This window comes from Setaria viridis, chromosome 7 (assembly GCF_005286985.2).
Source record: "Setaria viridis chromosome 7, Setaria_viridis_v4.0, whole genome shotgun sequence".
Lineage (NCBI taxonomy): Eukaryota > Viridiplantae > Streptophyta > Magnoliopsida > Poales > Poaceae > Setaria > Setaria viridis.
In genome coordinates, this window is record NC_048269.2 from 34,253,223 (window position 1) to 34,281,197 (window position 27,975).

The window sequence follows — 27,975 nt, forward strand, 5'->3', positions numbered from 1 at the left end:
CTGCAATGATCTACTACAGAAGTAGCACATGAAGAGATCAGTTCTGGACTCCTAACATATAACCACATGATATAATCATAGAAAAGCTTCTTCTTTCTTGCTTATTCGTCATCAAGTTCAGAAAAGAAAATGTATCAGTGTTGTTACAGTATATGAATGTCTGAAAAGTTCAATTGTGTTTCACTGGAAAATTTTGCACATGTTTACAAATATCAACTAGATATCTTCGTGAGAATTCATGAGTATTGCGTTTGATTGTCGAGCAATTTCAGAAGATTTCACGTAGCAAATTGCCAAAAAAAAAAAACGGTACTTCCCTACAGCCAGCTCTGGTTCAAGCTTTTTGCAGTGCAGTTTCTTGAAGATCATAGAAGCATACTGAAGATTTGTGCAAGTCTTATTCACAGCTTAAGTTTCTGAATACTGAAGGTACTAACAATGCAATCTGGCATACTGCATGTCAATGATCAGACCTTGTTCTCAAAGCTGTGACAGGTAATAACAATAATCAATTGAGATTCAGAATAAAAAAATGACGGAAGCATGAAAAATTAAAATTTCATCATTGTAGCATGTTTATTTTACAGCTTAATGAAGAACAAACATTTTGTTTCTTTGATATCTTGCTGTTGCTGTTTTAAATTTAACCTGCAAGCAAAGCAGGAGCCTTAGACGTTGTCAATACAACATCGCAGAGCTCAGAGGCTCGTACAAAAGCGAAACATCAAACTCCTCTGGACTTGTACGTGTTGACAAGTTTAGATCTATGTATTTAGAATTAAAAGTGCCACGTATAAGAATGCCAAGAGTATATTTTCTTTCAGTTCCAAAAGCAGATCATCTTTCCAGTTTACAATGACTGATTAGGTAGGATACTTTCGCAAAAACATTGGAGCTCTCCCATTTATATAGGAATTCCTATAAAGTACAATCTCTACCGAATCAAACACAAACTGATTAACTACCCTAACAAACTTTAACCTTCCTTGAAAAACGGGAGACCCCAAACGATATCCTTTGCACAATGGCAGACTACTGTTGACCACCGGCAGACGAGCAGTCCCCCGTCGTCGTCGTGCCGGAGCATTGTTGTTGCTCCGATGGTGCCTGCACCTGCGGACTGATGTCAATGCCAAAGAGACGCACCACTCTAACACCTCCAGCCGGCGCAGGCGACGACGGCGGCGCCTCCTCCGCCTTGATCGACAGCGCGAGCGACAGGCCTGGTGGCGTTGGCGCCGCCGCCGCCGCAATGTCTTCCTCGGGCTGCAGCGCCAGCGCGAGACACCTCTTCTTGTTCTTCCTGGTGGGCACGATCGGCGGGCCGGTGTAGTGCACCCTCATGTGGCCGCCGAGCGCGACCCCCGTGGCGAACACCTTGTGGCACTTGCGGCACTCGTGCGGCGCCTCCTCCCTGCGGGAGCGGCGGAGGGCCGCGAGGAAAGCGGCGGCGTCCACGCCCGCGGGCATCATCCCGGCGGCCGCGGCCGCCGCCTCGGCCTCCCTCTGCCTGCTCCTGTGGCCCGCCGCGTGGCCGCCCAGGGCCTGGTTCGTCGTGAACGTCCTGCCGCACTCCTTGCAGGTGTACACCCGCCGTGGTGGTTGATGATCGGCGCGCTGGGGGACGACGAGTTGGGGTAGCTGCGCTGCCGCTTCCGGTGGCGGCGCTGCAACCGGATGGTGGAGGTGGACTAGTTGAGCTTGCTCCGCAAAGGGCGGAGGCGGCGGCGCAGGCATGTTGTGGACGACGACGGCCTGCGCGCTGCTGCTGCTGCTGTCGCCGGACACGTTGGAGTGGTTGCTCGATTGAGGATTATTCAGAGGTGCAGCCGCCGCCGGTTTGCCCCCTGCCCAGCCCCGCTTGCCGGTGGCGGCCCAGCTCCCATCGAGCGCGACGACGACGCGCTTGCGCTTCGGCTCCATCCTGAAGACGGACGCGGGGCTGGGGACGCCGTCGGCGCTGATGGTCCCGTCCGATTCGCAGGAGGAAGCGGGCGTGGGGGACGGCAGGGCGTCGCCTCGGCCCAGAGCCAGGACGTCTCCCATGCTGAGGTGGCGGGGGCGGCGGGCGTGCTGCGGCGGAGGGGCAGGAGCAGGGGCCTGGTAGTCGTCGGTGTCGGAGGAGGATTGGTAGGCGGCGGGGACGAATTGGCCCTCCTCTAGGTCATCATCATCGGCGAGGCGGCGGGGAGGGAGGGAGGAGGAGCCGTCGGCCATGTCGGCGCGGTGGGGGATTGGGCCGGAGTAGGCCGGGCGGAGTTGTGAACTTGACTAGCAGCTAGGGTTTAGAGCGCGAAGTAGGAGGAGGCTGTGGTGCTTGGTTGTGGGCGGGGAAGAACGGCGGCGGCAGTGGGCTGGCTTATATTGCGGCGGCAAAGTAGGGTTTGGCTGGCTAGCGTGGGGACGTCGGAGATTGCGCGGCAAGCAAGCAGGTCATCGAGTGGGGTGCGGACTCCAACTCCGATCCACCCACCCACAAACACGCAAGTAACCGACTAGTACTGCAGGATTCACTTGATCTATCTGCATCCGAACATGGTAACTGAAAATCGCCATCAATCTGTTACGCGGCCGATCTGAAACGGAGTACGCGGAGGATCGACAGCTAGCTGTACGTGCTTGAGTGGCAATAATCCAACGGATTGAGGTGAGCACGATACACGTACGGCAGGCAATCAGACACTTTCTAATCTTTATCCCTAGCTAGTGTGACCGGCCTATAAGCAAGGAAAGAGATTAAGACTTGCGTTTGTATTCCAATTTTTTGATTGTTTAATTTTGTAGGCCACGTAAAATCGTAAATGATTAGTTTCAACGATGGAGGTTTAGCCGTTGGTTGTTGCCATAATTGAGGATATCGGCTATCGGCAGTGTATGAACGGAGAAAGCGAATCATGCAACATTCGTGTGCCCTGTCACTAATCAGCTAGGGGTTGTTTATCAAATACACCCAGGTGTGGAGGGGCTCTTAGCATTCGATTTTTTTCTCCGTCGGATCTGAAGTGGATGTCTGAGATGAAATCCTCCATCCCTTACCTTCTTCCCACATGACCCTTATCCATTCATGGTGCACGCGAGGAAAGGCCCGAGCCCCCACCACCTCCACCTCCGCCGCCGCCGCCGCCCCTCACCTCCCACCCTAGGCCCCCCCCCCCCCCCCACACACACACAAAAAAAAACTAACCCCTTTTAACGTTGCTCCTTCCCGGTGTCTTCTTCACCAAGTCTGCTCGATCTCCCCCCACGGCCACCGGCTGCCCGCTCGACTCCGGCGGCAAAATGCCACCTCCACCACTGCCGTCGACCACGACCGATGCTAATCTGTTAGTCTTACGTCTCCGCCGCCTCCATTGCCCAGGGGTCTTCCATCACCCGGTTTCGGTGACGCCCTCACCGCCTCCGCTCCCATGTGTCTCTCCCGCCTCCACTGTCAGCCGGCGAGCCACCCCGAATCTTCCTTTAGGTCCGTAGGCACATGTAGTCCCCCAACACTAACCCCCAACCCTGAAACTCTAAAGCTTGCCGGAGGAATCACCTACCATTGCCGGAGGAGGAAGAAGAAGCGATGCATGCGTCGATTGGTTGAAAATTCTGAGTGCTGGAGCCCTCAGCTATTCAGCTCGCAATCGCATCCCAGCAATATCGCATAGGAAATGGGACGAGGATCTTGGTCTTGGTGCCAGCAGTGACCGGATCGCACGGCGACCGGCGTGGACTGGCCCAAAGTCCCACCCACCACCAAATGGATCCTGTAATGTGGGCTCGGCCCATTTCCTTGCTTGTCCAGGCCCACCCATCCTATCGATGACGTCACCACTCACAGCGACACAGGAGGACGACGTCGCCCTCGGCGCCCGCGCCCGCTTACCCCGCCGGCCGTATACTCTACTCTAGGGAGCCTCCGCCGCCGGCAGCGGGACAAGTGATTGGCTGGGCAATGATATGGAGGAGGAGACCGGGGTGCGGCGGTGGCTCGTCGACATCACGCGGTGGCGCCCCTCCCCCGCCCAGTTCGATGCCGCAGCCGCCCTCCTTCCCTCGCACGAGCGGCCCGCCATCGCCAGGTAACTCAACAGCTGCTCCCATGTACTCGCACCACCTCCCGATCGCCGGCGCTGCCGAGGGAGGCGCTTTCATCTCCCCGTGGGAGACACACCTGTGGGCTGTGTGGGTGAGGGAAGCGCCGCGGACTTGGAGCTGGTGGCATGAGATAGATGGACGGGAGCGCGGGATGCACGGCGGCAAGGTCAGCGGTGGCCGACGGGCGGCATCGCTGCGCTGTCGGTCGCCGGATGCCATGTCCGCCGCCCCCGAATTTGGCCCCTGAGTTTTACCTATACCCCCTAATTTGGATCGCGATTATTAGTCGAATATTTGCAAATAGACCACTTAAGTTTACAAATACCCCCTAAATTGGATCGCGATTATTGATCGCGATCCGAATATTTGCAACAGGCCCCTGCTATGGTTTGGATCGGCGCTTCCGGCTGCGATATGTCCGCCGCCGGCCTCCGCCGCCCCCGGTCAGAATCGTTAAGCTCCGACCCAAATCAAGTCAAGGGCAAACAATTCGCTCCATTATTCAGTGGCAGGGGCGCTCGATTCATCAACATCCGCGGTGATCCGAGCAAGCAGCCGTGAGCTTGACTTCACCGGTTGGTTTTGGTTCCACGGCAACGGCTTCTTAATGCTCTTTGTTCACCTTTGCAACTGTGTTTCCGCCAATTTAGCTAGCATGCACGTTGCGGTTACCTTAGAACAAGATGGCATCAAGTCGACCTCCTCCATGCCCCTGCAGGTTTGTGAAAGAAGATGACAGGAAGCGGGCGCTCGTCAGTCGTCTGCTGCAGTACTCGCTTGTGCACCACGTTCTCCGCATTCCGTTTCACCAGATCAACATATGCCGCACACCAGAGGGAAAACCGTACCTGGTACTTGTACACACACACACACACACACACACTCTGTCCAATTATCATTCCTACAATCATCATCGTTCGCTGTCAGCTACATCCAATAAGCAGCAAACCTTTCTGTCTGAGTGCCTGGTCGGTTGCATTCTGTCACTGATCACTCCTATATTGATTTGTCTTGCAGCAGAAAAATTGTTCAAACTTTCCAAACTTCAATTTCAACATCTCGCATCAGGGAGACTACGTTGGCATAGCATCTGAGCCTCTTTGCCTCGTTGGCCTGGACATTGTATCCATTTCCAAGCCCCAGGGAGAAACTACTACCGAGTTTATCAGCAACTTCTCTTCATACCTCACAGATCATGAGTGGAACTGTATTGTTCGTGCTGGCACACCCAGTGAAGTGCTAACAGAGTTCTACAGGTATAGCATTTCATTCAGGGATTTCTTGGTAGATGGCATATACATTCAGAATCAGCATTTTAGAGCTAAAACTTATATTGGTGGATGCAGCAAGCCATCAATGCACATGGACTGTCTATAATGAAGTATCCTTTGCCTAAATTTCTTCATAACTACCAGAAAATTTTCTTAACCTTTGAAATCGGTTGAGCTGGATGTGCCTTGAAATTTTGATTTAGCATAATAAATCTGCGGTTTTGCCAATAAAGTGGGACTCTCGCACAGCTCCTCTTTCAGTTAGCTCGAGTGCTGAACTACATCAGAAAAGTTGAAGGGAATATTTTTTTATCTTTAGAACAGAGTAGGTCTCTCTTTTTTTTGAGAAAAAACAGAGTAGGTCTCTGTTTACATAATCATGTACCTCAGAACCTATGCTTTCAGTGCTAAGCATGAAGCAGTTCTGGTTTTTCGTTAAGATTATTAAGTCGCAATCATGACAGTGTGATCGTACAAAAATCATGCCAATGTTAATGATGGTGTCACTGTTACTTCAAATTCAGTACGACATCACTCTGTTCTTCAATAGGTACTGGTGTCTCAAAGAAGCTTTTGTAAAAGCCATAGGTGCTGGAGTCGGATTTGGGTTGCATAGACTGGAATTCCACCATGAACACTGGACTGATATTTCTATCCATATTGATGGAGAAGTGTCTAGAAAATGGAGATTCTGGCTTTCCGAGCTTGATGAAGTGCATTTGGTATGTATGGATCCTTACTACCATCTACTTCACATACACAGGAACCTAGTCCTACTGTTCTAGCAGTATATTTAAGTACAGATACCGTCCATCCAGTTCTAGTCTTGTGGCTGCTTATATGCTAACCATCAACTAATGGAGATTGCAGGCATCTATAGCAAAAGGGCATCCAGAGGATGCTGTAAGCAGCTATAAGAAAACATTGTCCAATGCAACCGTTGTGGAGGAACAATTACATTCTACACTAGAGAGTCCAGATGGAGCTTTCACTTTGTGGACAGTGGAACAACTTACACAATCACTGGGTAACAGCCTTACAGGTATCAAGCATTCTTGAAATCTACTACAGCAGGACCAAAGGAAGAGATGTGTGAATATGTTCCCAGAATTCTAGACTCCTGATAATCTACTACACAGCCACAGCCACATGGAAAGGCTTGGTTTTACCTCTGTATTGCTTCTGTTACAGAAAGGGGTTCTTTTGGCCTTCTGTTTACCATAACAGAACATGACATCAGGAGCACAAAGGTCTTCGCAATGGCTGCAACGCCTTTATCGTTCTATCCTGCATTCTTGCAGACATGTAGTGTCATGGGGCTAATAAGCATTGACGTGCCCTGCATTGAGAAAAGAGGCATTACTCTTGTAATTGAGATTTGAAAGAGATGAAGATAAGTGAAAGAGGAGGTTTTAGGATGAAATCAATCTGCCAATGAAGAGCAGGGGTGTGTGAGGCTATGAGAGGCACATGTAGAATTGCAGGCACGCTTCGTTTTGTAGCAGCAGAAACATCTATTTGACTCCTAGCTCTGATGCTTGCAAATACTCGAAGCTGTGTTGCTGACACCTACAGTTTGGAACTGCAGTTGATCAGTTTTGCCAGAAACAGCAAGCAGCCTATATCTGTCGCGAGACACCCCAACAAGGTAGGAAGGAAGGATACCTCTCTTCCTTCCCGGCATTCCCTCCCTACCCTCCAAACTCCAAAACAATTTTTTGTTCCGAACTGCAAAATTTCCCAAACTAAGCAAAAACAATTTTCTCTCTCTGCCTCGGTCTCCATCTCTCGTCGTCCAGGCCCGTTCATGTCTGTGGCTGCCTGCCCTCCGCCGGAGCAGGCAGCACGCGTCCCCCGCAGCCATGGGCCAATGCTGCTCCAAGGGCGCCGGGAAGGCCGACGCGGACGCGGACGCGGACGCACCACCAAAGGCGGCGGAGGCGCCGAGCCGCGGCGCGTCGGCGAACCACGGCGGCCACGGACGGCCGTCGTCGTCCGCGAAGCCGGGCTCGCCCACGGCCGCCGCCGGCAGGGTGAGCACGAGCAGCAGCAAGCCGGCGGGGCCCGTGGGCCCGGTGCTGGGGCGGCCCATGGAGGACGTTCGCACGACGTACTCGATGGGGAAGGAGCTCGGGCGCGGGCAGTTCGGGGTGACGCACCTGTGCACGCACCGCGCGACGGGGGAGAAGCTGGCGTGCAAGACGATCGCGAAGCGGAAGCTGGCGAGCAAGGAGGACGTGGACGACGTGCGGCGCGAGGTCCAGATCATGCACCACCTCTCCGGCCAGCCCAACGTCGTCGGCCTCCGCGGCGCCTACGAGGACAAGCACAACGTCCACCTCGTCATGGAGCTCTGCGCCGGCGGCGAGCTCTTCGACCGGATCATCGCCAGGGGCCAGTACACGGAGCGCGCCGCCGCGTCGCTGCTGCGCACCATCGTGGAGATCGTGCACAGCTGCCACTCCATGGGGGTGATGCACCGGGACATCAAGCCCGAGAACTTCCTGCTGCTCAGCAAGGACGAGGACGCGCCGCTCAAGGCCACCGACTTCGGCCTCTCCGTCTTCTACAAGGAAGGCGAGGTGCTCAGGGACATCGTCGGCAGCGCCTACTACATCGCGCCCGAGGTGCTCAAGAGGAGGTACGGCCCGGAGGCAGACATCTGGAGCGTCGGCGTCATGCTCTACATCTTCCTCGCCGGCGTGCCCCCGTTCTGGGCAGAGAATGAGAATGGCATCTTCACCGCCATCCTGCGCGGGCAGCTTGACCTCGCCAGCGAGCCATGGCCGCATATCTCGTCGGGAGCCAAGGACCTCGTCAAGAAGATGCTCAACATCAACCCCAAGGACCGGCTCACGGCGTTCCAGGTCCTCAGTAAGTAATGCTGACATCATTCGTAGTAGCAAGTAGCAGCACATATGGATGTCAATGTGGCATTGACCCGACAAATTGACAACTTGTAGACCACCCATGGATCAAGGAAGATGGAGATGCACCTGACACGCCACTTGACAATGTTGTGCTCAACAGGCTCAAGCAGTTCAGGGCCATGAACCAGTTCAAGAAAGCAGCACTGAGGGTACATATATCTTATAACAACTTCACATATCAAACTGCTGAAGAACAATGCTTACAAGGAAAATTTAAATTATGCACTGAACCTAAATGTAGATCATAGCTGGGTGCCTGTCCGAGGAGGAGATCACTGGGCTGAAGGAGATGTTCAAGAATATCGACAAAGATAACAGCGGGACCATTACGCTTGATGAGCTCAAAAATGGGTTGGCCAAGCATGGAACCAAGCTGACAGACAGTGAAATTCAGCAACTGATGGAAGCAGTAAGTTTTCACTTTTCAGATTACAATTTTTTTTATAAAAAAAACTGTCGTTCTATTCACGGTTAGAACTTAGAAGGTTCATATGGAAAGATCCCCTTTTGATTCCTTTTATATAATTCCAGGCTGATGCTGATGGCAACGGGTTAATTGACTATGACGAGTTCGTCACCGCAACAGTACACATGAACAAACTGGATAGAGAGGAGCACCTTTACACAGCATTCCAGTATTTCGACAAGGATAACAGTGGGTGGGTTAAACGTTGAAACCAACACAGCTGAGACACCTGACTTCAGGACTACAGATATTATAGAACACATATACTTCATTTGTCTTGCAGGTACATTACAAAAGAAGAGCTTGAGCAAGCCTTGAAGGAGCAAGGGTTGTATGACGCTGAGAAAATCAAGGAGGTCATCTCAGATGCCGACTCTGACAATGTAAGGAACAAATATTATGTAAATTTAGTTGGTATAATAAACAATAGAAACTACAGCATCATCAGTGTTACAAAGGGGGGACTATACAGAAATAGAATCCAGTAGATCAAATGATTAAATTGTCATGATTAATTGTTCCTCTACTGATTGTATATGTTTTTAGTTAAGACTAAGATTTATTTTTGCGCATGCAGGATGGAAGGATAGATTATTCAGAGTTTGTGGCGATGATGAGGAAAGGGACAGCTGGTGCTGAGCCAATGACCAACAAGAAGAGGAGAAATGTAGTCCTATAGTGAAGCAGAAAGTGTGTAATATGTATAGCAGCTCAAACAACCAAATTTGCAGAACTGTACACAAACGATTCAGTTCATGGATGGTTGTGCAATATGATGGCGATTCAGCATGTGCACATTTCAGAAGACTACTCATGGCATCTATCATTCTCATTTGTTCTTGCAGAAAAACAGATGATATGTTTGAGGGAACATCATCCAACAAGACCTACTGATACAGAAAAACTTCAATAGTTCAATGCAACTTTCTTCACACAAATTGCAAACTGAACAAATGATAAGGGTAACCATATGACAGAAGCCACAATGATGTCAGTTTATCAATTAAAAAATGAGGATATTTGCGTGGTCCAAAACAGACCTCAAATAATAACAAGATACAATGGGCCAATCGGGGAACCTTTCTCTACGTAAAAGAAATGGCGATTGCAATGAGCACTTGCACAGACTGTACACGGAATTGGGAGAATGGCCTATATGCTAACAAGGAAGATATTATAGTTTAATTATTTCACAGAACGTGTTTCTTGCATGTGGCAGCATGAATAAAAATACGAAATAGAGGAATTAGGAAGTTTGTTCTTACCAAGGAGAATTCAGCTAGTGGTTTCTAGAGAACCCTTCACTTGCAGAGCTTCACGTTCCCTTTGGCGACGTTCTCTCTATCAAGTTGGACATAAAGTTACATGATATACATGGATAAAAAAACTGGAACTTGATTTAGTGTATCAGTGTTACCATGTTAGACTTTGTATAACTTCTCATAAATGCGTATATCAAATCAAGAAAAGAACACATGGATAAAAAAAAGTTCTCCACCCAAAGGCATTATTCTGATACAATATTGCAAGAACTCCTGAAATATAATCCTTAAAATCTATGGAGCTAAAATTTCACAGCAACGTGCAGACTGTAGTTACTGTCATTTTTACCCCATCCAAGCGTTTCTACAAAAAACAGTCTCTGCACAAATATGCAGCAGGAAACAGGGCACCCAAAACACAAATCCATTTAAAAGAACACGCACGTTATTGGCTTGCAATTAAGAACCGCGAGGTGATGCAGTCCTGATCAATGGAAAAACCCAGCAACCCGCGTCTCCCTGGCCACATAGGCATTTCTGCAAACAGCCGACGCGCACACTCCAAACAACAGCGATCAGCGAGTGCTTGCAATTAAAGGCGCGGCAGCCAGCATTGCTCAGCCAGAGTGTCAATATTGCTGCTAGAGCAGTGGTAAAGGAGGAGGATTAAAGGCTAAATCCCTGACCTCTGCGATCGGAAGGGCCCAAGAAAGGTGGAGGAGGACAAGTAGTGTACGGCAGTACCCTTCGTTCCCAGTAGGGGTGGAAGCAGACGAAGTCATAGACGGGGGAGATGGTGTTGACGAGCACGAGGTTGACGCCCATGAAGACGAGCAGCCCCGTCATCGGCCGCGCTCGGTGCGGCATCTCGCTCTCTCCCCTCGCCCCTTTCCCGCCGGCGCCTTCCTCGGCCGAGACCAGGCGAGAGACGACTCCTCAACGAGCGGTGAAACACCTCAAGGACCAGAGCGAGGCGAGAAGGGCGGCTGCGTCGGATGTTTAGCGAGATCAAGGAGACCGGCGGCGGCTTGAGCAGGGCGGCGGCGCGGCCGGTCTGGGGCTCTGGGCACACCCGGCGCACGGCGAACTCGCGAAGCGAGAAGATCGGTGGTTAGGATCGATCTCTGCCGCACAGTTCTGATCCAACGGCTACACGTGTCCCGCCTAAGGGTGGAAGAGGTTGGCAAACTTTGCAAGTAAGAGCAACTCCAAGAGGTTGCTAATCTTACCCCCGATACTTTTTTAAGGGAAAAAAGAGAAAAAACGAACTCCAACAGTCTACCCAAACCTTCCCTAATTTTTTAGCAACGCTAAAAAACAGCCTACCACCGCGTATATTTTAGCGTTGGCATTCCTTCCCCAATTTTGATTCCCGCACGCTCGCGCGTCCCTTCCGATGAGCCCAATACGATGACGTGGCCTGTTTTAAATATTGGGGGCTATTTATTAGCGATCTGCTATGGATTGATATGTTTTTGGGGAAATTTTTTTTGGAAGAACCCCAAATACATAGTTTTAGGGAAGAATTTTTTGGAGTACTCTTGGAGTTGCTCTAAGCCCCTCGTTTCGTTTGGGGCTGACAGTTGTGTTTGCATAAAGGCCCTTGCTAGCCAGGGTCGCGGGTCGCCACCTTGGCAGTGGGCACCTTGCCAGTAGCGGTGTTCCAAATTTCCGTAAATTTTAGCAAAATTCGTGTTGAAATTCGTCTTTTTTCCTGGTGAGCGAAATTGGTTAATTTCGGTTACAAATTTCAAAAAAGATGAGTCAGTGTGTCATTATATAGGCTATAGAATTTAAGTGCCAATAGGCAAATGTTGATGGACCAACATAATTCTCGTCTGGGCTCTCATGCACAACTCTACAAGGCCCAATACAATGTGAGGCCCGGCCTGACCTACATGAGTGGTGGTTGATCCCGTACGACGAAGAATGCGGCCGCCGCCGGCCGCCCTGCGTCGACGTCATGGCTCGTGGGTGCCAAATCAAACCCAACCAAAAAGCTTTAGCTTTCCCTTTGCTCGAGGGAGACGGAGATGGCGCCCAAGAGGAAGCCTCATGGCGACGGCGTGGGGGAATCACCAGATGATGAGTTCGTAGCAAAGCCGTCGGACGACACGAAGGAATCGTCAGCCGAGTTCGCCAGGCCGGTTTACCTTGTGGCAGCGCGCGGCCTACTCCGTCCTGGAGATCGACGCCGCTGCCGCTGCCGCTGCCGGTGGCGACGAGCCGCCGCGCATCCGCACCGTTGCCGCGCTGCCCCTGGCCGAGCCTGGCATATCTTTCGTCGCCGCGCATTCGGAGCACGGCTCCTGGATCGTCGGCGTCGGCGGTGGGCTAAGAGCGGGCACCATCATCTTCGACCCGAGGACAATGAAGACGTTCCACGGCCCGCGGCTCGGGTACCCCAAGCACGAGCCCGTCCTGATCTCGCACGGCGGCGAGGTATACGCCATCTCACACCGCCCCCGGGTGGTGCCCCGCATCGACTGCGAGCCATGGTTCGAATGCCTCAGCTTCAACAAGGGTGTGCCCTCCACAGACTGCGGCCTTTGGATCTCCTGGAGCCACCTGCCACCACCACCCTTCTTCCTCGCTTCCTGAACCCCTATGAATTTCGCAGTCCACCCGAAATTTCAGTCTCATCCTATGCCGTCGTGGGCTCCTACATCTTGATTTCCCCGCAACCAGAGCTAGTGGTCGGAACTCACGCTTTTCATGTGGTGAACAAGACGTGGGAGAAGATCCACGACGAGAACCTGCCTTTTGTTGGCCAGGCTGTGCCCGTCGGCGGCAGCCTCTTCGCCGCCGGCCTCGTATCCAACCAGGCTATCACTGGCTCTGCCTCCCTGTTCCACATGTCCATCGATGATGTCTCCTCGTGGACCTCTGATGCGGTGGTGAGCACTCCCTCATTATCAATCCAAGAGTTGAAAATGGTGGCATCAGAGGACAAGATTCCATGGCCATTCTTCTGCCCACTGGGAAAGGGCAGCTTCTGTTTGATCAGGTTAGTGTCCTCTTGTCGCCGGCACAGACACAAAGCCAACTACTTGAAAAAGCGGCTCCGGGTTAGCTTGACTACTTTAACGGATCGAGAACACTGAGGCTATCATGGCTCACTGTCAGTCCCAAGGCGCCAAGGCTAAGGACCTACTAGTTGGAGAACAAGTCAAGGAACAGAGTTATACATGCAAATCCAAAGGCCTATTTGGCATGGCTGTGGTTGCTGCCCTCTCCATGTAAGCATATGAGGAGTGTCCCTCTCTTTTACTTCTTTAGGCTATAGCTATCCATTTTAATTTCTTCTGCTGCTACTGGATTAAATCTTCTACATATTTGTTCCAGCAATTGAACTGAAATTAAAACTGAACTACAGATATCATGGAACACATAGCTTCATTTATCTGGCAGGTACATTAGAAGAGAAGGGCTTAAGCAAGCCTAACGAGGTGTATGAGGCCAATAAAATCAAATAGATATGCTGATTCTGACAATGTAAGGAACAAATATTATGTAAATTTAGTTGATATATTAAACCACAACATTAGTAGTGTTACGAAATAAAATCCAGCTGAACAAATCAGTAAATTGCCATGGTTAATTGTTCCTCGTATTGATTGCGTATGTTTCTAGTTTCTTAAATTAAGAGGTTAAAATTTACTTTGCACATGTAGGATGGAAGGAGGGATTATTCCAGTGGCGATGATGAGGAAAGGGACAGCTGGTGCTGACTGATGAGCCAATGAACAACAAGAAGAGGCGAGAGGTAGTCCTATAGTGAAGCAGTAAGCGTGTAATGTGTACAGCACTCAAACAAGCAAAATTTGCACAACTTTACACAAGTGCAATGGAGTTATTTATAGATGGTTGTATGTGTACAATTGTGCTATTGATTGAAGGGGATTTGAATGCAATACTTACAAATAAGAAAGACATGGACCAGTTCATGGTGCATGCTAGTAACTCCAGAAACACATAATAAATTAGGCTTTATTTTTTCAAGTAAAATCATGTATGGATGTGGGAGGGCAGAAGAGAGTTGCTGGCGAGTGGTGACCCATGTTTGCAGTTAGGCTCCAATGTAAAAATACATGTTTCCATGCCTAAGGGAAAAAGTCTTAATAAGCTAATAAAGTAGGAAATGTGCCAAGGCCAACAACAATAATCCAGTACAAGGAAAACATCTTATGGAATTAACAAACTTTGAGAAACGAACAAGCAAGCATGTGTAAATCGCAACATTATTTTCATTTACATGGATAAAAGAGTGAAGTCAATGGGAGAGAAGCCATGGGAAGAACTGCAAATCTTGAAGGCCTGCTCCCTCTTGCTGGAGATCACAACCTCCGGCTTCACGGCTGCGTGAGTTTCTCCCTCGGGAGTCTCCAGGAGGAGTGAAAGGTTCTCTGTTCGGTAGGTTGTCAAGTTTACATGCGCCTTCCGTGGAAGCCATTCCTCGTGCTCGGCATGAAAGCTCAAGCTAGGCCTGCTGCCATCGAGCGACAAACTCAGAAGCGTCCATTGTCCAAGGAAGCGAAGCATGACCCTCCTACAACTGCAACTTCATGGCCCTCGTATTTCACCGGGAGCACAGTGATGGATAACTTGAGAGCGTTGTTCTTGCCAGAGGCAGCGACGCGAATGTGGTAGCCATTGATGGGGCCATTGTTCTTAGATGCGGCGAGGAAGATGGAGCCGTGCTGGGTGGCACGGCCGACGAAGGGCAGCCTGTCGTCGTCAACCTTGTGCCACTCGTGTGAGTCGGTGTCAGATGCGTGCGTGCCCCATGCCTGGTTGAAGAACGATACCAGTATGTAGGCGCCGACCACCGCGTAGGACACGAGGATCACAACAGGCAGCATGGTGGAGCCAATCGGGGTGAGCTTCCAAGGGAAGCAAGGTGGATGCGGCAGCTGAGCCCAGGAACACCCCTCCAGGTGGCGGCGGCCGGCGACGGAGACGACGACTCTGGCCTGGGAGAGGTCGAGGACCTCGAACCACGGCGGGAAGTCGGGGTCCGAGATCCAGGAGGGGGCATGGGACAGGGCGTAGACCCTGTCCCCCACGGCCGCCAGCGCAGGGCACGGCCTGGCGGAGCTGAGGCTCGGCCTGCGTCGTGGTGTCGAAGATGACGGTGTCGCCGGGATCACCGCCGGCGCCGACCACGCCGGGGAAGGAAGCGGTATGAATTGGAGTCGCTTTATTGTTGCAAGTCAAATAATTGTATTAACGCACGACGGGGATGGAAGTTTCAGTCAAAGCCCGAGAGGCAACGCAATACAACTTCATATACCGTTATTAAAAACAGATTTTGATACATATAGCAATGAACTTATCATTGGCCATCAGTATTTGTACTTTGACTGGTAGCAATATCACGAGCATTGCAATTGTTGCTTGCTACCATGTGTTCCATGTTAGCACGGAAAATTGTGCATCTCTACGTGTTGCAGTAACAGACAACGTGCTCATGGGCCATGGCTCATAAATGATACCCACTAACATAATCTCCTTTCATGCTATCTTACCGTACAAGAAGGCAATCTCATGCTCTAAGTTGACTCTTCTAACTCTTCTCCAAATCGATCCAGCCTTGACACCTCTGCATCATAATCACGGATTAGAGTATGGTTAACAGAGCCATCATCTTCACTCGCATGGATTTGCCGCCCGCCAAACCTGCAATGTGAAAAAATGAATAAATTTTATAGCGACAGATCAATCCAGGAGCACAAATGGTACTTGCTCAGCATTCTTTTATATAATCATAGAGTCAGTTGTATTTTGAATCAGATGGCAAAATTTTCCACAACGTTTCAGACCCAAATCAACGAGGAAATGATATATTAAAGGTTTTGTGAGGGAAACAAACATGAGATGCAACCCAAAATTCCATCAGATTCAGCTAATATCACCACACCATCACTTCATCAGAAACAAAGGAGAAAGGAATGATTTGGGTTGACTTACCATCTGCCATTCATCTTCTCTATGCACTTGGCGCCATCTTTCCGGTCTTTGAATTTCACCAACATGACACCCTGTGGATGATTTTCACAAACCTGCATGCAGAAACATGTAAAATTAACAACAGTGGTTTGGTGGAAACCAGAGAAGGATGCAAGAGGCACAATTTGGTGAGTTGCGGCTGATCCATGCCAATCTGACTTCTTTTTGGATGATTTATTGGTATCTCATTATTATATTGAAACGATCAAAAGTTCGTTTTGCAACAAAATTGGTAACATCTGTTTTCCAGACAAGTCAGAAAAGCTCCATGTCTGAGGGTAGGTGTACCTTGACATTATCCACTGGACCAAACTTGACGCATTCCTCTCTAACATCTGCCTCAAGCTCAGTAAGAAGTTCTTCATCAGCCTGCAAGGTCAGGATATTCTTGGTTAATCCAAGATAAACGAGAAAAAAAAAGTTGCTATGCAGCATGCACCTCATGAGCAAAATCTAAAATGATCTAATGTGCAACCAAGTACAAGTAAGCCCAGTCCCAGATCAAAAGCGCACATATTGCAGAAGGCATCAAGATACTTCAGCTACTTACTCTCAACTCAGCCGGAGTGAACATGTGCCGCAAAATAACGGTAGTAGGAATCATCACCTTCTTATCATCATGTCCACCTAGTTAGAGGAAATTATGAAGAAAAAAATGAGGTTAGATCCCAAGTTTGAATCAGCTATGATTAAAATAACTACCCAAAAACAACGATCAAGATTACCCCATCCAAGCATTTTGTCTTCAACCTTTTTGGTCTTCCTTTTCTTTTGTTTATCAGTTTTCTTTGCAATGAAAACATCACCTGAAACACAAGTAACAGCATCAGTGATAAGTTTTGTAGCTGATGGCACACAGAAGGTATTTGGTTTTTCTTATAGAACCATGAAACAATACCTTTCTGCTGAAATTCGGCCGGACTTAGAGACATCAGAGTCTTGCCACCAGGACGGAATGATGTCCTATCCAACAACTGAACTGCTAAAGCTACAGAAGGCTCCTGTATCATGGAAAGGGAAAAGCACATGAAAAAGAAATGCATAGTGATTCCAAATATCTGAGCAGCTTAACAAGGGGATACCTTGAGATATGTCACCAAGGCATCTCCCTTTTTCCTCCCAGTTTCCTTATCAGTATAGATCTTCACCCGGGGCTTTTTAGTCTCAGGGTCCTGTAATATCGATTATCAACAACACGTGTCCAATGCTTTAAAGTTTAAGAAAGAAATGTAAATGCCACATCACAGCCATATCCTTCAAAAACATAATATTAATAAGAGAAACAAAAATAGTTATTCAAGTAAAGTAAATGTCAAATAAATCTTGTAGTATTTTTTCAGTCTTAAGGCGCCCACAGCGTTTCATATATTAACATTATATCCACCTATAACTTATGGGCATTGTGCCAATATCTAGTATCATAATGCATGCTGCAAGTTTGGACAACTGAAATTAGCTAATTGCTCAATTTGATAGTGAAATATATAACCAATGAGTTGAACAGTTTGCAAAAATGAACAGACTTGACATGAAGAATTGAAGGTCCCAAGATTCAGATAAGTCAAACTACAAAGTTTTTGCCAATTAGTTACATTCTCAGATGGCAATTAGTTACATTCTCAGATGGCAACTACATACTAGTCACTAGTCCAAATACTGGCAAAACCAAGTTTCTTCACAAGAGAGAAAAATCAAAACATCACCAAGAGTGAATAACACAAACGCAACAGTTTTGTCTTTGCAACACAGCAGATTAAAAGCATACCTCCTTTATTATTCCACACTTGGAAAATACCTCCACGATCTGCAAAAGAAATCCAGCATCAGAAGTTCAGAACAAGCGTTTCAAGAATAACCAACTGATTAAGAATGTGTTAAATGGTCGTTCAACAAAATGATCTCCTAGAGAAATGAAATGTGGTTACAGAATTAGTTCATACAAGTAATTTACCTCCTCCAGTGTGACATCATCAGGCAGTCCATTTACATAGACATGTGTGTTGACTTTGAGATCAAACCAACTGTCTGGAGGTTTGTTAGCTTCCTACCACAGAAGTCCAACAGATAAGTACAAGACTAGATGCGACCAAACTTACCAAGAACTCCTACAATGACTTGGAAACAATACCTTCTTTTCAGCTGTTTTCTCAGAAGATTTCCGTTTCTTGTCCCCTCTCTTTTCCACTTTGTCTAATTCTTTGTTCTTGTTTTCATCCAGTGTGTTGACTTCTTCTACTGCAGAAGTACCAGGGATATCTGGCGCCTGAAATACTTCTTCCTCAAGTGCAAAAGTCATCTCTTCAACAGCATAATCTTCCTCTTTACCTGATGTGTCATTCTACAAAGGCGTAACAAAAACTATAAAAAAAATAAAGCTAGCAAAGAATATTAAAAAGGTGAGGGGAAAGTTGTTGTGCTCGAAGGATTCACAGCTGAATGTGATATCTATAAAATAATCTTTATGTATACAGGATAATTATTGCTAACATAAAGCGATAAGAGAAACTAAAGGATACTGAGTGAACTATGATTTATACAGGTATTTGCTGGAACATAGATATTTAACCCTTCAAATAAAACTTAAAGACAATGCAAAAACTATTTAAGAAACTACTGTCCTAAGCAAGCTAGCAAAGCAAGAAGGGCTGTGGTGAGGGGCAAGAAACTGATAAGGAAGTAAGCTATAGATTAAAGAATCATTAATTAGATTTTCAATTTCTCTAAAGTTGCTAATGTGAAATATAAGATTTTTGTTTAGGAACTTGGCTTCGGTACTAAAGGTTACCAGGCCTGCTGTTTCACAAACATAGATTGAAATCTTGCACCAGCAAAAGTAGCTAAAGAAAAATATAAACGATGATCAACTGAAAGTAAAAATCAACACGATGCACAGATTAATTAAACATCTCCTGAACCTTGAGTGAGAAGAAAAATGATGCTCCAAGCATTAACTGCCAAGCTAATACAATCTTCAAGAAACAAATAGTCTACTAAGGTATGGCTGGAACTTTCCGTCGGTCGGTCCTTTGTTACTGTGTAATTACATATAAACTAACCCAATGATCTAACACAATGAGTTTTCATCATATGCCGATTTGCAATCTTTCATAAAGAAAGTACAGGACATCTAAGGCTAACTAAGGAGACTATCATGTACTTCAACTGTGAAAAGACAAAAAAAATTAACCAATACAACTAGGCAGTGTATATAAACCTAGCAATTGCAAGGTTAGATGAGAAATACTTACTTGAGGAACCCATGCCCTCAGAGTACGGTCCCATTTGTAAATGGTGCCATCATCATCAGTAAACTCCTCCTCTCCATCCGGTGGGGTTGCTGGCCGCTCATCATCCAGCTGGTTCACATCACCATCTTCAGCACTGCCTTTTAAGGCTGAAACCTCTGCCTCGGCTTCTATAACCTCCTTCTGAAATTTCTCAAAATCATCTTCAGCATCTGGAGCAACTGCACACAAATTCAATGAATGAGAGAAGAGAACCTTACATAATTTCCATTTCAAGGTGCAGTACAAGACAACAACATATTAACCTTGTTCGGATTGATCCTTTGCTGTGACTGCAGTGTGTAACTCAGGGATTGACGAGAGCAGCATCCATTCAGTCCTCCCTTCTGCCCAGAGCATTGTGCTCTCATTGAGATAACCATTTGCAAAATGTTCTGCAAAGGGAACATTTTTTGTTACATTTTCAATATTAGCTGGGCGGGCGAATATGAAGCAAAATCCTTCAAATTCAAAAGCGTGGAAGCGAAACCTTCCCCACGAGATCATCTACACGTTGATTAAACTTCAGGAAATGAGAATTAAATAAGCTTGAAGCTAGCTTCAGCAACGAGACGATCAAACAATTCCGCCTCATGGACTAAACCCTAAGCCCAACCGCACAGAGAAAACTCTGAAGTTAAAATGCACTAAATTGCAAGGAGGAAGCGGGATATGGTCACCTCGAAGCTCGGCAAGCGCGTAGGGGCCGACACTCTCCTGGTTCGGGCCGAGCACGTACCAGCCCACCTCGCCGGCGGCGGCTGAGCCGCTGGTCTCCATGGGCATCGAATCCGGAAGAGAAGAGAAGGGGAGGATGAAGCGGGCGGATAATGGGGGGACCTAATGGATGGGTGCCGGCGGCGGGGAAGGAAGGCGGAGGCGACTGGCAGGAGAGGCGCGGGCGGCGGGAGGGGCGGAGTGGTCAAGCGGAAGGACGGCGAGTCGGAGAAGACTCGAGAATGGAGTCACAGAGAAGAATCCATCTGGACGGGTGAGATAGCCCGTACACACGCGATCGAACGGTAGTGGACAGGTTTCCCGTTTCCTTCCCTGGTCCGCTGCTGGACTGATGTTTGCTATGGTCCTTTACTAGCTGGACTGATGTTTGCTCATGAAAATAAACTCATGACCATAGCAAACAATGTTCAGAAAATGAATCCAATGAAAACATTTTTGTACCCAAAAAACTGGAAACTGTTTGAATCTTCATAGATTAGTTGATCGCATATCACAAAAGTTTGAACCTTAAGATACATCCGCGCCTTGAAAAAGGAATGGAAAAAAAAGTCAAAAACATCCGTGGAGTTTGAATTCACTGAAAGATTACAGATACTGATGTGCCTTTCTCTGCACAATATGATTCGGTCCATTTCCAGCCTACAGACGACTGTCTCTCACAGCAAAATCTGTTGCTACAACATCAAATGCGTAATTTTGTACAATCTTTGCTGCACACAGCTATTGCGTCACTATATGCATGTGAATATATTGTACACGAAACCTTAAGCCAAAGCCACCATCCGCAAGGTGCCAGTATTGTCACACTCCTCATTATCCCTCAAACTTCACCAATGGTTTGGTCGCTCTGCAGGCCGTTCCCAATGTCTAGATGGTGCTGATATCAACTTTGCTCTTAACAATTTGGAAGGCAGGAGTAACCCAGCTGCCACAGTTGCACTGTATTCCTGACCAGTTAGGATAGTATCCTAACCGAGCTCCGCAGTGGATGCATGATAGCTTCCCCTCCAAAGCACCCTCTTTGACTGTTACGTGAACAAAGGCACAGGAGGAAACCATGTAAGGTATAGTAGTCTAGTAGAAAACAAAAAAAAGGAGAAACACCATCACTCTACTAAGACCGGTAACGAAAGCATGTGCACGATTGCTCAATCATTGAGTATCTATGAAGGTTTCATCTATAAGATGACCTAAACATCAAATTATGAAAATGAATATGGATTCGGTGGGAACCAACCATATAGTATGAATTTTTCTTTGCACAACACAAATAGGTAATTCGTGACTCATATGAATTTCATACACCAAGAGGAAGGTAATAACATCAGCCTACCTGGAGTCATCCATTTCAGAGGCTCGATAAATAAAGACGAGCAATCTTGTTCTTTGTTGCTGTATGAATGACCACTCTTCCTTCGGTTCCAGTCAAAGCAAGATTCACCTTCACCAGGAACATGACTTATAACATTGTCCTCCACAGCAATAATTCTCCTGCACTTCCTGCAGCGGTAAGCAGTTTTATGTTGCTCTGTCTTTGAAGGATCTTGACAAGAGCCAGGTAGTGGAGAAAGGCCAGGGTCATCTTCAAACATATAGCTGCCTATTTTCTCCCCAAATTTGTAGGATTGACCTGTGGGAGGAAAGACAGGTTACAGAATACATGTTTGTTCAAATGAACTGCAATTAAAATGTAATTGTATTGAATCAAGATTAGCTATTTAAAGATGCTGAATATTCTCACACTAGATGTAAAGGAACAACAATGTTCGTGACGCTGAAGCAGATCTAAGAACTTTTGAATCACATGATAAAACTAAGCATTTGACAATTTGACTATTTTGAGAGGAAAAAAATGATGAAACACATTTTTATTTATTCAAGGCACAGCTGCAGATCCTAACCATACAGCACTTGAAATGGATATAAGTTGTCATCACAAGAAAATTTACCAATGAAAAAGTATTCAAACACTCTGGATCATGAATCAGGGATCTTCTGGCCATAGTCATCTTATACAGTTATGGAAAAGCATGCTTTCGATCTAGAGATATATCAGACCACAATTGGATTTTATATCAATAACCAACAAATTTCTTTTTGGAAGCTTGCATCTGGCCTATTGGTCTACTTAAACCACACATGGCCAAGAACAACTAACCAACACTACTATTAGTGAGAGTAGTCGACGAGGACCCAGCAAATAAAGCATATAAAATACCCCAAGAAAACTGGAGAAAAGCCTATTGACTCAAATTTATGTCAGGACAACTAGTAACCACCACTTTAACCAAAATGGATCAAGACTAACCTAATAATTTTAAGCGGAATCTCTTGTACAAAGGACTTGAAGTATCGACTTTGAAGCCCATTTCTCCAAACAATTTCAACTGCACGACACAGAATGTTCAACTAAGCAACAAACACTCCAGGAGTTCATGTGCTGCCAACAGATCTTGAACAAATCTTACCTGTTCAAGAAAACCATCATTCGGGCATGCCAACTCAGAAATTTCCTTCAAAGATTCTAATGCTTCTGGAAGAAAATAACAAGCAAGGCCACATGAGTAAAATTCAACTAGAGTAGATGAAAAGATACATGTTATCTTTCCAGGAAAAGAGAGTTCAGACCTTCCAGAGGTTTCTGCTCTGATCTCATGAGATAAGCAACAATGATGGAAGCACCGCAATAAGTTTGAAAGTCAGTATGAATGCATATATATTATATAAAGATGAAAAAGGGAGCTGGCAGTATTAAAAGTGAACAGGCTTGTGCTAATCAATTTCCTCGATCGAAACACTATATGGGTATGTTAATCCAAATTTGCAATTGCAATTGTCAACCAGCAGCCTGCTGCAATTGGTTAGTTTCAGAAACATTTAGTTTTTCCATGCCGCGCCAACTGGTTAAGTAGGCAGTAACAGTTCGATTCTTGCTACCGCACCGTATCCAATTCCATTGCTAAACATGATATCCCAAGATGGTACAGAACTACAGATCCTAAAATTACCCACAAAACGAAAACGGAAATGACAGTGCTTCTGAAGCCTACCTCATAGATACCCCGGCAAAGCAATGGACGAGGACATTCCCCACCTTCCTGCCATCATCGATGAAGTCAAGGCAGGGCTCGAGGTGGTCGAGCAGGTTCTCCTCCTCCGTATCCCGTAGCGGCACGGCCATCCGCGTGACCCGCAGCCCGTCCCCAGCGCGCTCCACCACCCGCATCAGCGTCCCGGGGGGCACCGCAGCTGTCGGTGGCGCGCCCTCCTCGCCAGCGACGACGCGGCGGACCTCCTCGGTGGGGATGGCGAGGCCCGGGCGGCAGTCGGTGATGAAGGAGATGGAGGCGGAGCTGACGACCGAGAGGACGTGGGTGAAGGTCGGGGTGGAGGAGGAATCAGTGAGGGCGGCGATGGCATCTTTGATGTCGCCGAAGTAGAGCCGCTCGCGAACGAGGTGCGGCATGGCGGCGGAGGAGGAAGAGACCGGTGAGAATCAGTGAAATCCGGCGAGTGAATTCAGTACCAAGTCCCTTTTAACTTTGCAGTGTAAATATGCCTGCATGGCATTGATCTACACTATATTATAGAATTTCTTGTGTGTACAAATTGTTTCTCATATTTATGTATAGCAACTAGTTGCAAAATATTTTTATTTGTGTGAACGCATCGTAGCATTCTATTCTTTCTAATACCTCAAACATTCCATTTTCAAAGCAACTTCAAAAGCTTTCTTAAAATTGCTCTAAAATCTTATTTTTTAAAAAATAAGAAAACTTATCAGCTCCCACATTCATGTAAAAATACGCAGGCGGACGATGTTGAAAGTACCTCATGGCCCACGCATTTATACGGGGACCGGTCTTTTTCCCAATCCCGGAAATTACCGCAGCTCACGGCCACGGGCGGTCGGGCTCACGGAAACCGAGCGAGAAGGAGCGCCTGCAGCGGCTGGAGATGGCGCACATCAAGCTGGAGGCGGCGCTCGAGACCTCCGACAGGTGGCGAATCAGCGACGCGTCGCTGCTCCGGTGGCGCGGGAAGCTCAAGCGCGCCGCCCGGGACTGCGACGACGCGCTGCGCCGGTGCAAGCGGCGCGCCGTGGAGGACGAGGAGAGGCGGCGGCGGGCGGTGCAGGTCTCGTCCTTCCCTGCAAGGCTCGCCCACGCCGCCAGGTCACACCTCGTCGGCGGCCGCATCAGCAGCTTCAGCGACGACGACGACGGGTACGGCTGGAGCAGCAGCCCCGCCGCCGTCCGGAGGTTCGAGTGGCTCGCGGACGGCGCCTCGGAGTTCCTGAGGTTCGTGGAGCTCGGCGGCACGCCGCGGCCACGGTACACGTTCTTCGACCCTCTCATCGCGCGCCTGCTCGCCGGCGACGAGCTCCGGTACAGGCTTGTCCGGGGCGGCCCAGTACTACCTCTTCTGCGTCCGCCCCATATTCCTGGAAGGTCGCAGGGTAGAGGCGAAGCTCATCTTCATCTACGAGGACGACGACGCGCCGGAGAAGAACCTGTGCATCGGCTCCATGCTACGGCTCTCGGAGAGCACCGACATCGTCGGGATCACCATCAGGTGCCTGCAGCTGCTGGTCGCGAACCATCCGACGCAGGACTTCTCCTGGGTTCCCTACGCTGATTCCACTCACAAGGAGCACTGGAACAGCATCCACAGAGACATGAGCCAATGGTTTCGCCCGGACCCGTTTTGCTGCAACCATCACCATGAGCCCTGCAGCAAGCACTGTGAAGGCAGCGCAGGCACAATGGGATCCGAAGCTGGAGAGATGGACGCATGTCCTCACAAGCTGGGGTGGTCTCTATTATCTGCTCTGCTCTCGGATCGGGGAAGCTCACGGCCACGCTCTGTTTCGGTTTTTCTTCGGCTAGAGGAAGAAAAAGAAAAATGAGACGGGGAGAGAGCACGGAGGAGTTAGGCTAGATCCAATTACGATGATATAGCCTATTTTGAAATATCGGGGGCTAGTTATTAGCAATCTGATGTGGGTTGATATATTTTTGGAGGAAAATTTTTTAGGAAGAGTCCCAATACGTAGTTTTGGGAAAGAACTTTTTGGAAAACTCTTGGAGTTGCTCTTGTACGCTTAGATGGAAAATTGCACACTTACATACTGAAGTACATGATGGCCCACCTGGGATTTTTTTTTTAAAAAAAAGGTCAAATGAACATTTCTAACCTGTTCCAAAATGGGCTAAGAATTTTAACTGTACATCTAGACATTTATTCCACAAGTTGAAGTTGCTCGAGCTATTTTGTGATAGCATACTCCAATCTTTCAGGAAGTTGAAGTTTAAGGAAACAGTGGCCAACATATGGCCAAACTTTGGAACTAACAGCAAGGAGCTAATAAAGGTACAAAAACTTCCTTGTTTCTGTTATTTGATGGGACATGGCAAGTCTTGGCTAATAGACTATCTGTCTATCTCGTTTGCTCCGTCCTAATAAAGGTGCATCATCTTCTAAATCATACATCCGGTTTGCACAATGCGCTGGGAGATGTGGTGAAGAGTGATTTTTTCCCATGTTGGTATGTGACTGGGAAGAGACACTAAACCAGGTTGCCAAGTGCACACCTGAGACCGAACCTGGTTCAGCACAAATTTACCATTACCTATCCTTTGGTTGGTTGTGCGGGGGAGTCATAGAGGTATGTTTCTTCCTGCCATCACGTAAATCGAGCCTTGTTTTTTTATGAGAATTGGACTGTGTTGGTTGTGTAAACAGATCATTATGTACTAATCTATAATCGGGTTAAGGGTTAGCTAAATTTGAATGTAAACCCACATCTACTTATCCTTTTCGGGTCGAATAGCTTAATTATGGTAGTTTAATAGTCAATATAATGCTCTAACTGATTTTTTTCATGAATCCTGACGCTGGTATTTGACAATAATAGCATGCATCTGGGAAGAAGTTTCAAGAGGTTCTAGAAGAGGCTATTGTTCGTCCTCTTCACATTGAAGGGGAGCTATATGTTGGCATTCCACCAGGTATGTTACAGATCTCCTATGAATCAGTGCTTAGATTGTTTCCAAGAACTCTACCCAATTAGATTTTTTTAACACTGTACCAGATCTGCTGCTTACTGTTTCGTGATAAGGAATGTAGCTTTCCCTTGATTTTTTTACGTCGTGTGCTTAAGGAGTAAGAATAAAAGAACCATCAATGCCTTGGATTGGGTGTGTCGGGGTGTGTATTCAATGGGGGAAATACTTTCAGTCAAGCTGTGAGTGCAGGAGAAACTGCACTGCATTTGTAATGGCACTGCATTGGGGGTACTTTATTTATAAAATTTGATCAATGGAGTTTTGGACTTAACTGCTACAATGTTATCCCTTCATGCTCCAAGACCAATAGTCATTTTCTGCAAGTACCTACTGTTGGTATGTTTTTGTATCATTTATTTAATATTGGATGCTTATTTTGGCAATTTACATTAAAAAAAGGTATTAAATCTTTTTCTTTGTCTTTCAAACTCCAGGAGGGAATATTTGCTCTTTTAGATGTGCCTGCTAAGATTTGATTAGACTAATGAAAATCGTAATCTAGTCATGTTTATACTCTTCTAGTCTTCTAGATACCCTCTGTCTGATGTTCATTACATTCTGTCCCTTCTCAGGTGTTGAATCTCGTCTGGCAACCTTGACAGTTGACACTGAAGAACTTCAGAAGTTATCAGGAATCAGGGCAGGGCCAGGTGTTCCACCAGAATTGCTGAGCAATATTGCGCAAATGGCGTCTGGTGTACCGGTTCTTTTCAACACGTTAAATGTTCGTCGGGCCATTATTCCTGCTCCGAATGGCCACTGCTCTGCTCGAGCACTTGCTCGATACTATGCAGCGCTTGCAACTGGTGGTTCAATTCCACCACCGCACTCTGCGGACTCCAAGCCACCCCTTGGCAGCCATGTGCACACCCCCAAGTTCCCTACCGCCCCACTCAAGAAGAAAAAAGGCGCTGGAAAGAAGAAGGGTGTCGGTTCCACAGGAAATCTCCAAGATGTGAGCAACACTGACAAGAATGGGTACAGCCAGCTACGCACCAGTGACGCTAACGACGAAGCAGCGGCAGGAAGCGGCGGCAGGATCTTCAGCAGTGACAAGATCCTGGACGCGTTCATGGGTGTCGGTGAATACCAGAGCTGGCAAGTTCGGGCTCGGGTTCAGGAGGTACAACAACCGCAGCGGCACGCTGAGGTGCTTTGGGCACTCCGGGATGGGCGAGTCCACCGGGTTTTGTGACGTGGAGAACAACTTTGCCATGGCGGTGATGGTGAACAAGATGTCCCTGGGAAGTGTCACTCGCGGCATTGTCCGGTTCATCTTGGAGGAGCTGGGTCTGCCTGTGCCTGACGAGTTCTCAACATCAGGGGAGAAGGGACCTGACACGGTGCTTAATCTTGCACCACCTCAGCAACAGAGATGACGATGACGACGAAGCCAGCTGGTTTGACTGTTAACGCTGTAACTGTCGTTGCAAAACTTACCAGTTTGGTAGCTTCTGTTGTGACACAAGACTGAATAGGAAGCGGGGAAAACTACAGGATTTTTTCGTGGTATATATTATACACACGCCATTTTGAATTTGAGGTGGAATGTAAAACTACACGGACTGTTTTATTCGGCAGAATCTACAGTGTAAAGAAAGTTTACGTTCAAACAAAATGGCGAGCTGGTATGGTGATTACAGATTTTTTTTAAGAACTGCACAATTTACAGTTTACAAGCTGAGGGTGAGAATTGGGAATGTGCCCATCAGTTCCCAGAGACCAGTACAAGAAAATCACATGGTAATTCTGCTTTCTGTGTGCGTTCAGCTCCTCGCTGTACCTTGCTTTTTCTCAATGCTATTATCTTGTTTTGGCTCCATGATCGAATTTTGTTGTTACTCTCGAATGATATACCCCGAATAAG

The 27,975-nt window shown here is 47.6% G+C and overlaps 4 protein-coding genes, 1 long non-coding RNA gene and 3 pseudogenes across 9 annotated transcripts; 4 read left to right on the top strand and 4 right to left on the bottom strand.

Moving 5' to 3' along the window:
* Window positions 1–3,844: 3,844 nt before the first annotated feature.
* LOC117865688 (uncharacterized) lies at window positions 3,845–6,778 on the top strand. 3 transcript variants are annotated; one of them, XM_034749919.2, is made up of 5 exons: window positions 3,845–4,064; window positions 4,799–4,931; window positions 5,101–5,336; window positions 5,902–6,073; window positions 6,222–6,778. In XM_034749919.2, the coding sequence occupies exons 1-5, from the start codon at window positions 3,943–3,945 to the stop codon at window positions 6,408–6,410; spliced, it is 852 nt and encodes a 283-aa protein (XP_034605810.1). In that variant the 5' UTR covers window positions 3,845–3,942; the 3' UTR covers window positions 6,411–6,778. The 3 variants fall into 3 exon arrangements, with proteins under 3 accessions (XP_034605810.1, XP_034605809.1, XP_034605811.1); XM_034749918.2 differs by having other exon boundaries at window positions 3,848–4,064; window positions 5,098–5,336; XM_034749920.2 differs by having other exon boundaries at window positions 3,923–4,064; window positions 4,456–4,931; window positions 5,098–5,336.
* Window positions 6,779–6,858: 80 nt separating this feature from the next.
* Window positions 6,859–9,557, top strand: LOC117865687 (calcium-dependent protein kinase 25). 2 transcript variants are annotated; one of them, XM_034749916.2, is made up of 7 exons: window positions 6,859–6,999; window positions 7,151–8,225; window positions 8,315–8,430; window positions 8,523–8,690; window positions 8,813–8,940; window positions 9,031–9,130; window positions 9,325–9,557. In XM_034749916.2, exons 1-7 carry the CDS (start codon window positions 6,886–6,888, stop codon window positions 9,424–9,426), a joined length of 1,803 nt encoding a protein of 600 aa, XP_034605807.1. In that variant the 5' UTR covers window positions 6,859–6,885; the 3' UTR covers window positions 9,427–9,557. The 2 variants fall into 2 exon arrangements, with proteins under 2 accessions (XP_034605807.1, XP_034605808.1); XM_034749917.2 differs by having other exon boundaries at window positions 6,995–8,225.
* On the bottom strand, window positions 8,874–10,836 carry LOC140223337 (uncharacterized). Its single transcript, XR_011898732.1, has 3 exons — window positions 10,696–10,836; window positions 10,013–10,088; window positions 8,874–9,122 (listed from the first exon to the last, which is right to left on the bottom strand). It is a non-coding gene; the product is annotated as an uncharacterized lncRNA (long non-coding RNA).
* Window positions 10,837–11,959: 1,123 nt separating this feature from the next.
* On the top strand, window positions 11,960–13,252 carry LOC117864174 (uncharacterized; annotated as a pseudogene).
* A 795-nt stretch (window positions 13,253–14,047) lies between these two features.
* LOC117864936 (uncharacterized) lies at window positions 14,048–15,355 on the bottom strand (annotated as a pseudogene).
* On the bottom strand, window positions 15,275–20,281 carry LOC117864173 (splicing factor U2AF-associated protein 2). Its single transcript, XM_034748191.2, has 13 exons — window positions 19,983–20,281; window positions 19,569–19,697; window positions 19,267–19,484; window positions 18,147–18,356; window positions 17,970–18,062; window positions 17,784–17,822; window positions 17,101–17,190; window positions 16,917–17,019; window positions 16,744–16,824; window positions 16,569–16,645; window positions 16,307–16,387; window positions 15,980–16,071; window positions 15,275–15,688 (listed from the first exon to the last, which is right to left on the bottom strand). The coding sequence occupies exons 1-13, from the start codon at window positions 20,086–20,088 to the stop codon at window positions 15,562–15,564; spliced, it is 1,446 nt and encodes a 481-aa protein (XP_034604082.1). The 5' UTR covers window positions 20,089–20,281; the 3' UTR covers window positions 15,275–15,561.
* Window positions 20,282–20,583: 302 nt separating this feature from the next.
* LOC117864175 (uncharacterized) lies at window positions 20,584–24,075 on the bottom strand. Of its 2 annotated transcripts, XM_034748193.2 has the most exons (6): window positions 23,092–24,073; window positions 22,669–22,722; window positions 22,509–22,573; window positions 22,349–22,427; window positions 21,374–21,670; window positions 20,584–21,065 (listed from the first exon to the last, which is right to left on the bottom strand). In XM_034748193.2, the coding sequence occupies exons 1-6, from the start codon at window positions 23,504–23,506 to the stop codon at window positions 20,908–20,910; spliced, it is 1,068 nt and encodes a 355-aa protein (XP_034604084.1). In that variant the 5' UTR covers window positions 23,507–24,073; the 3' UTR covers window positions 20,584–20,907. The 2 variants fall into 2 exon arrangements, with proteins under 2 accessions (XP_034604084.1, XP_034604083.1); XM_034748192.2 differs by having other exon boundaries at window positions 22,509–22,686; window positions 23,091–24,075.
* LOC117864937 (uncharacterized) lies at window positions 23,998–27,750 on the top strand (annotated as a pseudogene).
* The last annotated feature ends 225 nt before the right edge of the window (window positions 27,751–27,975 follow it).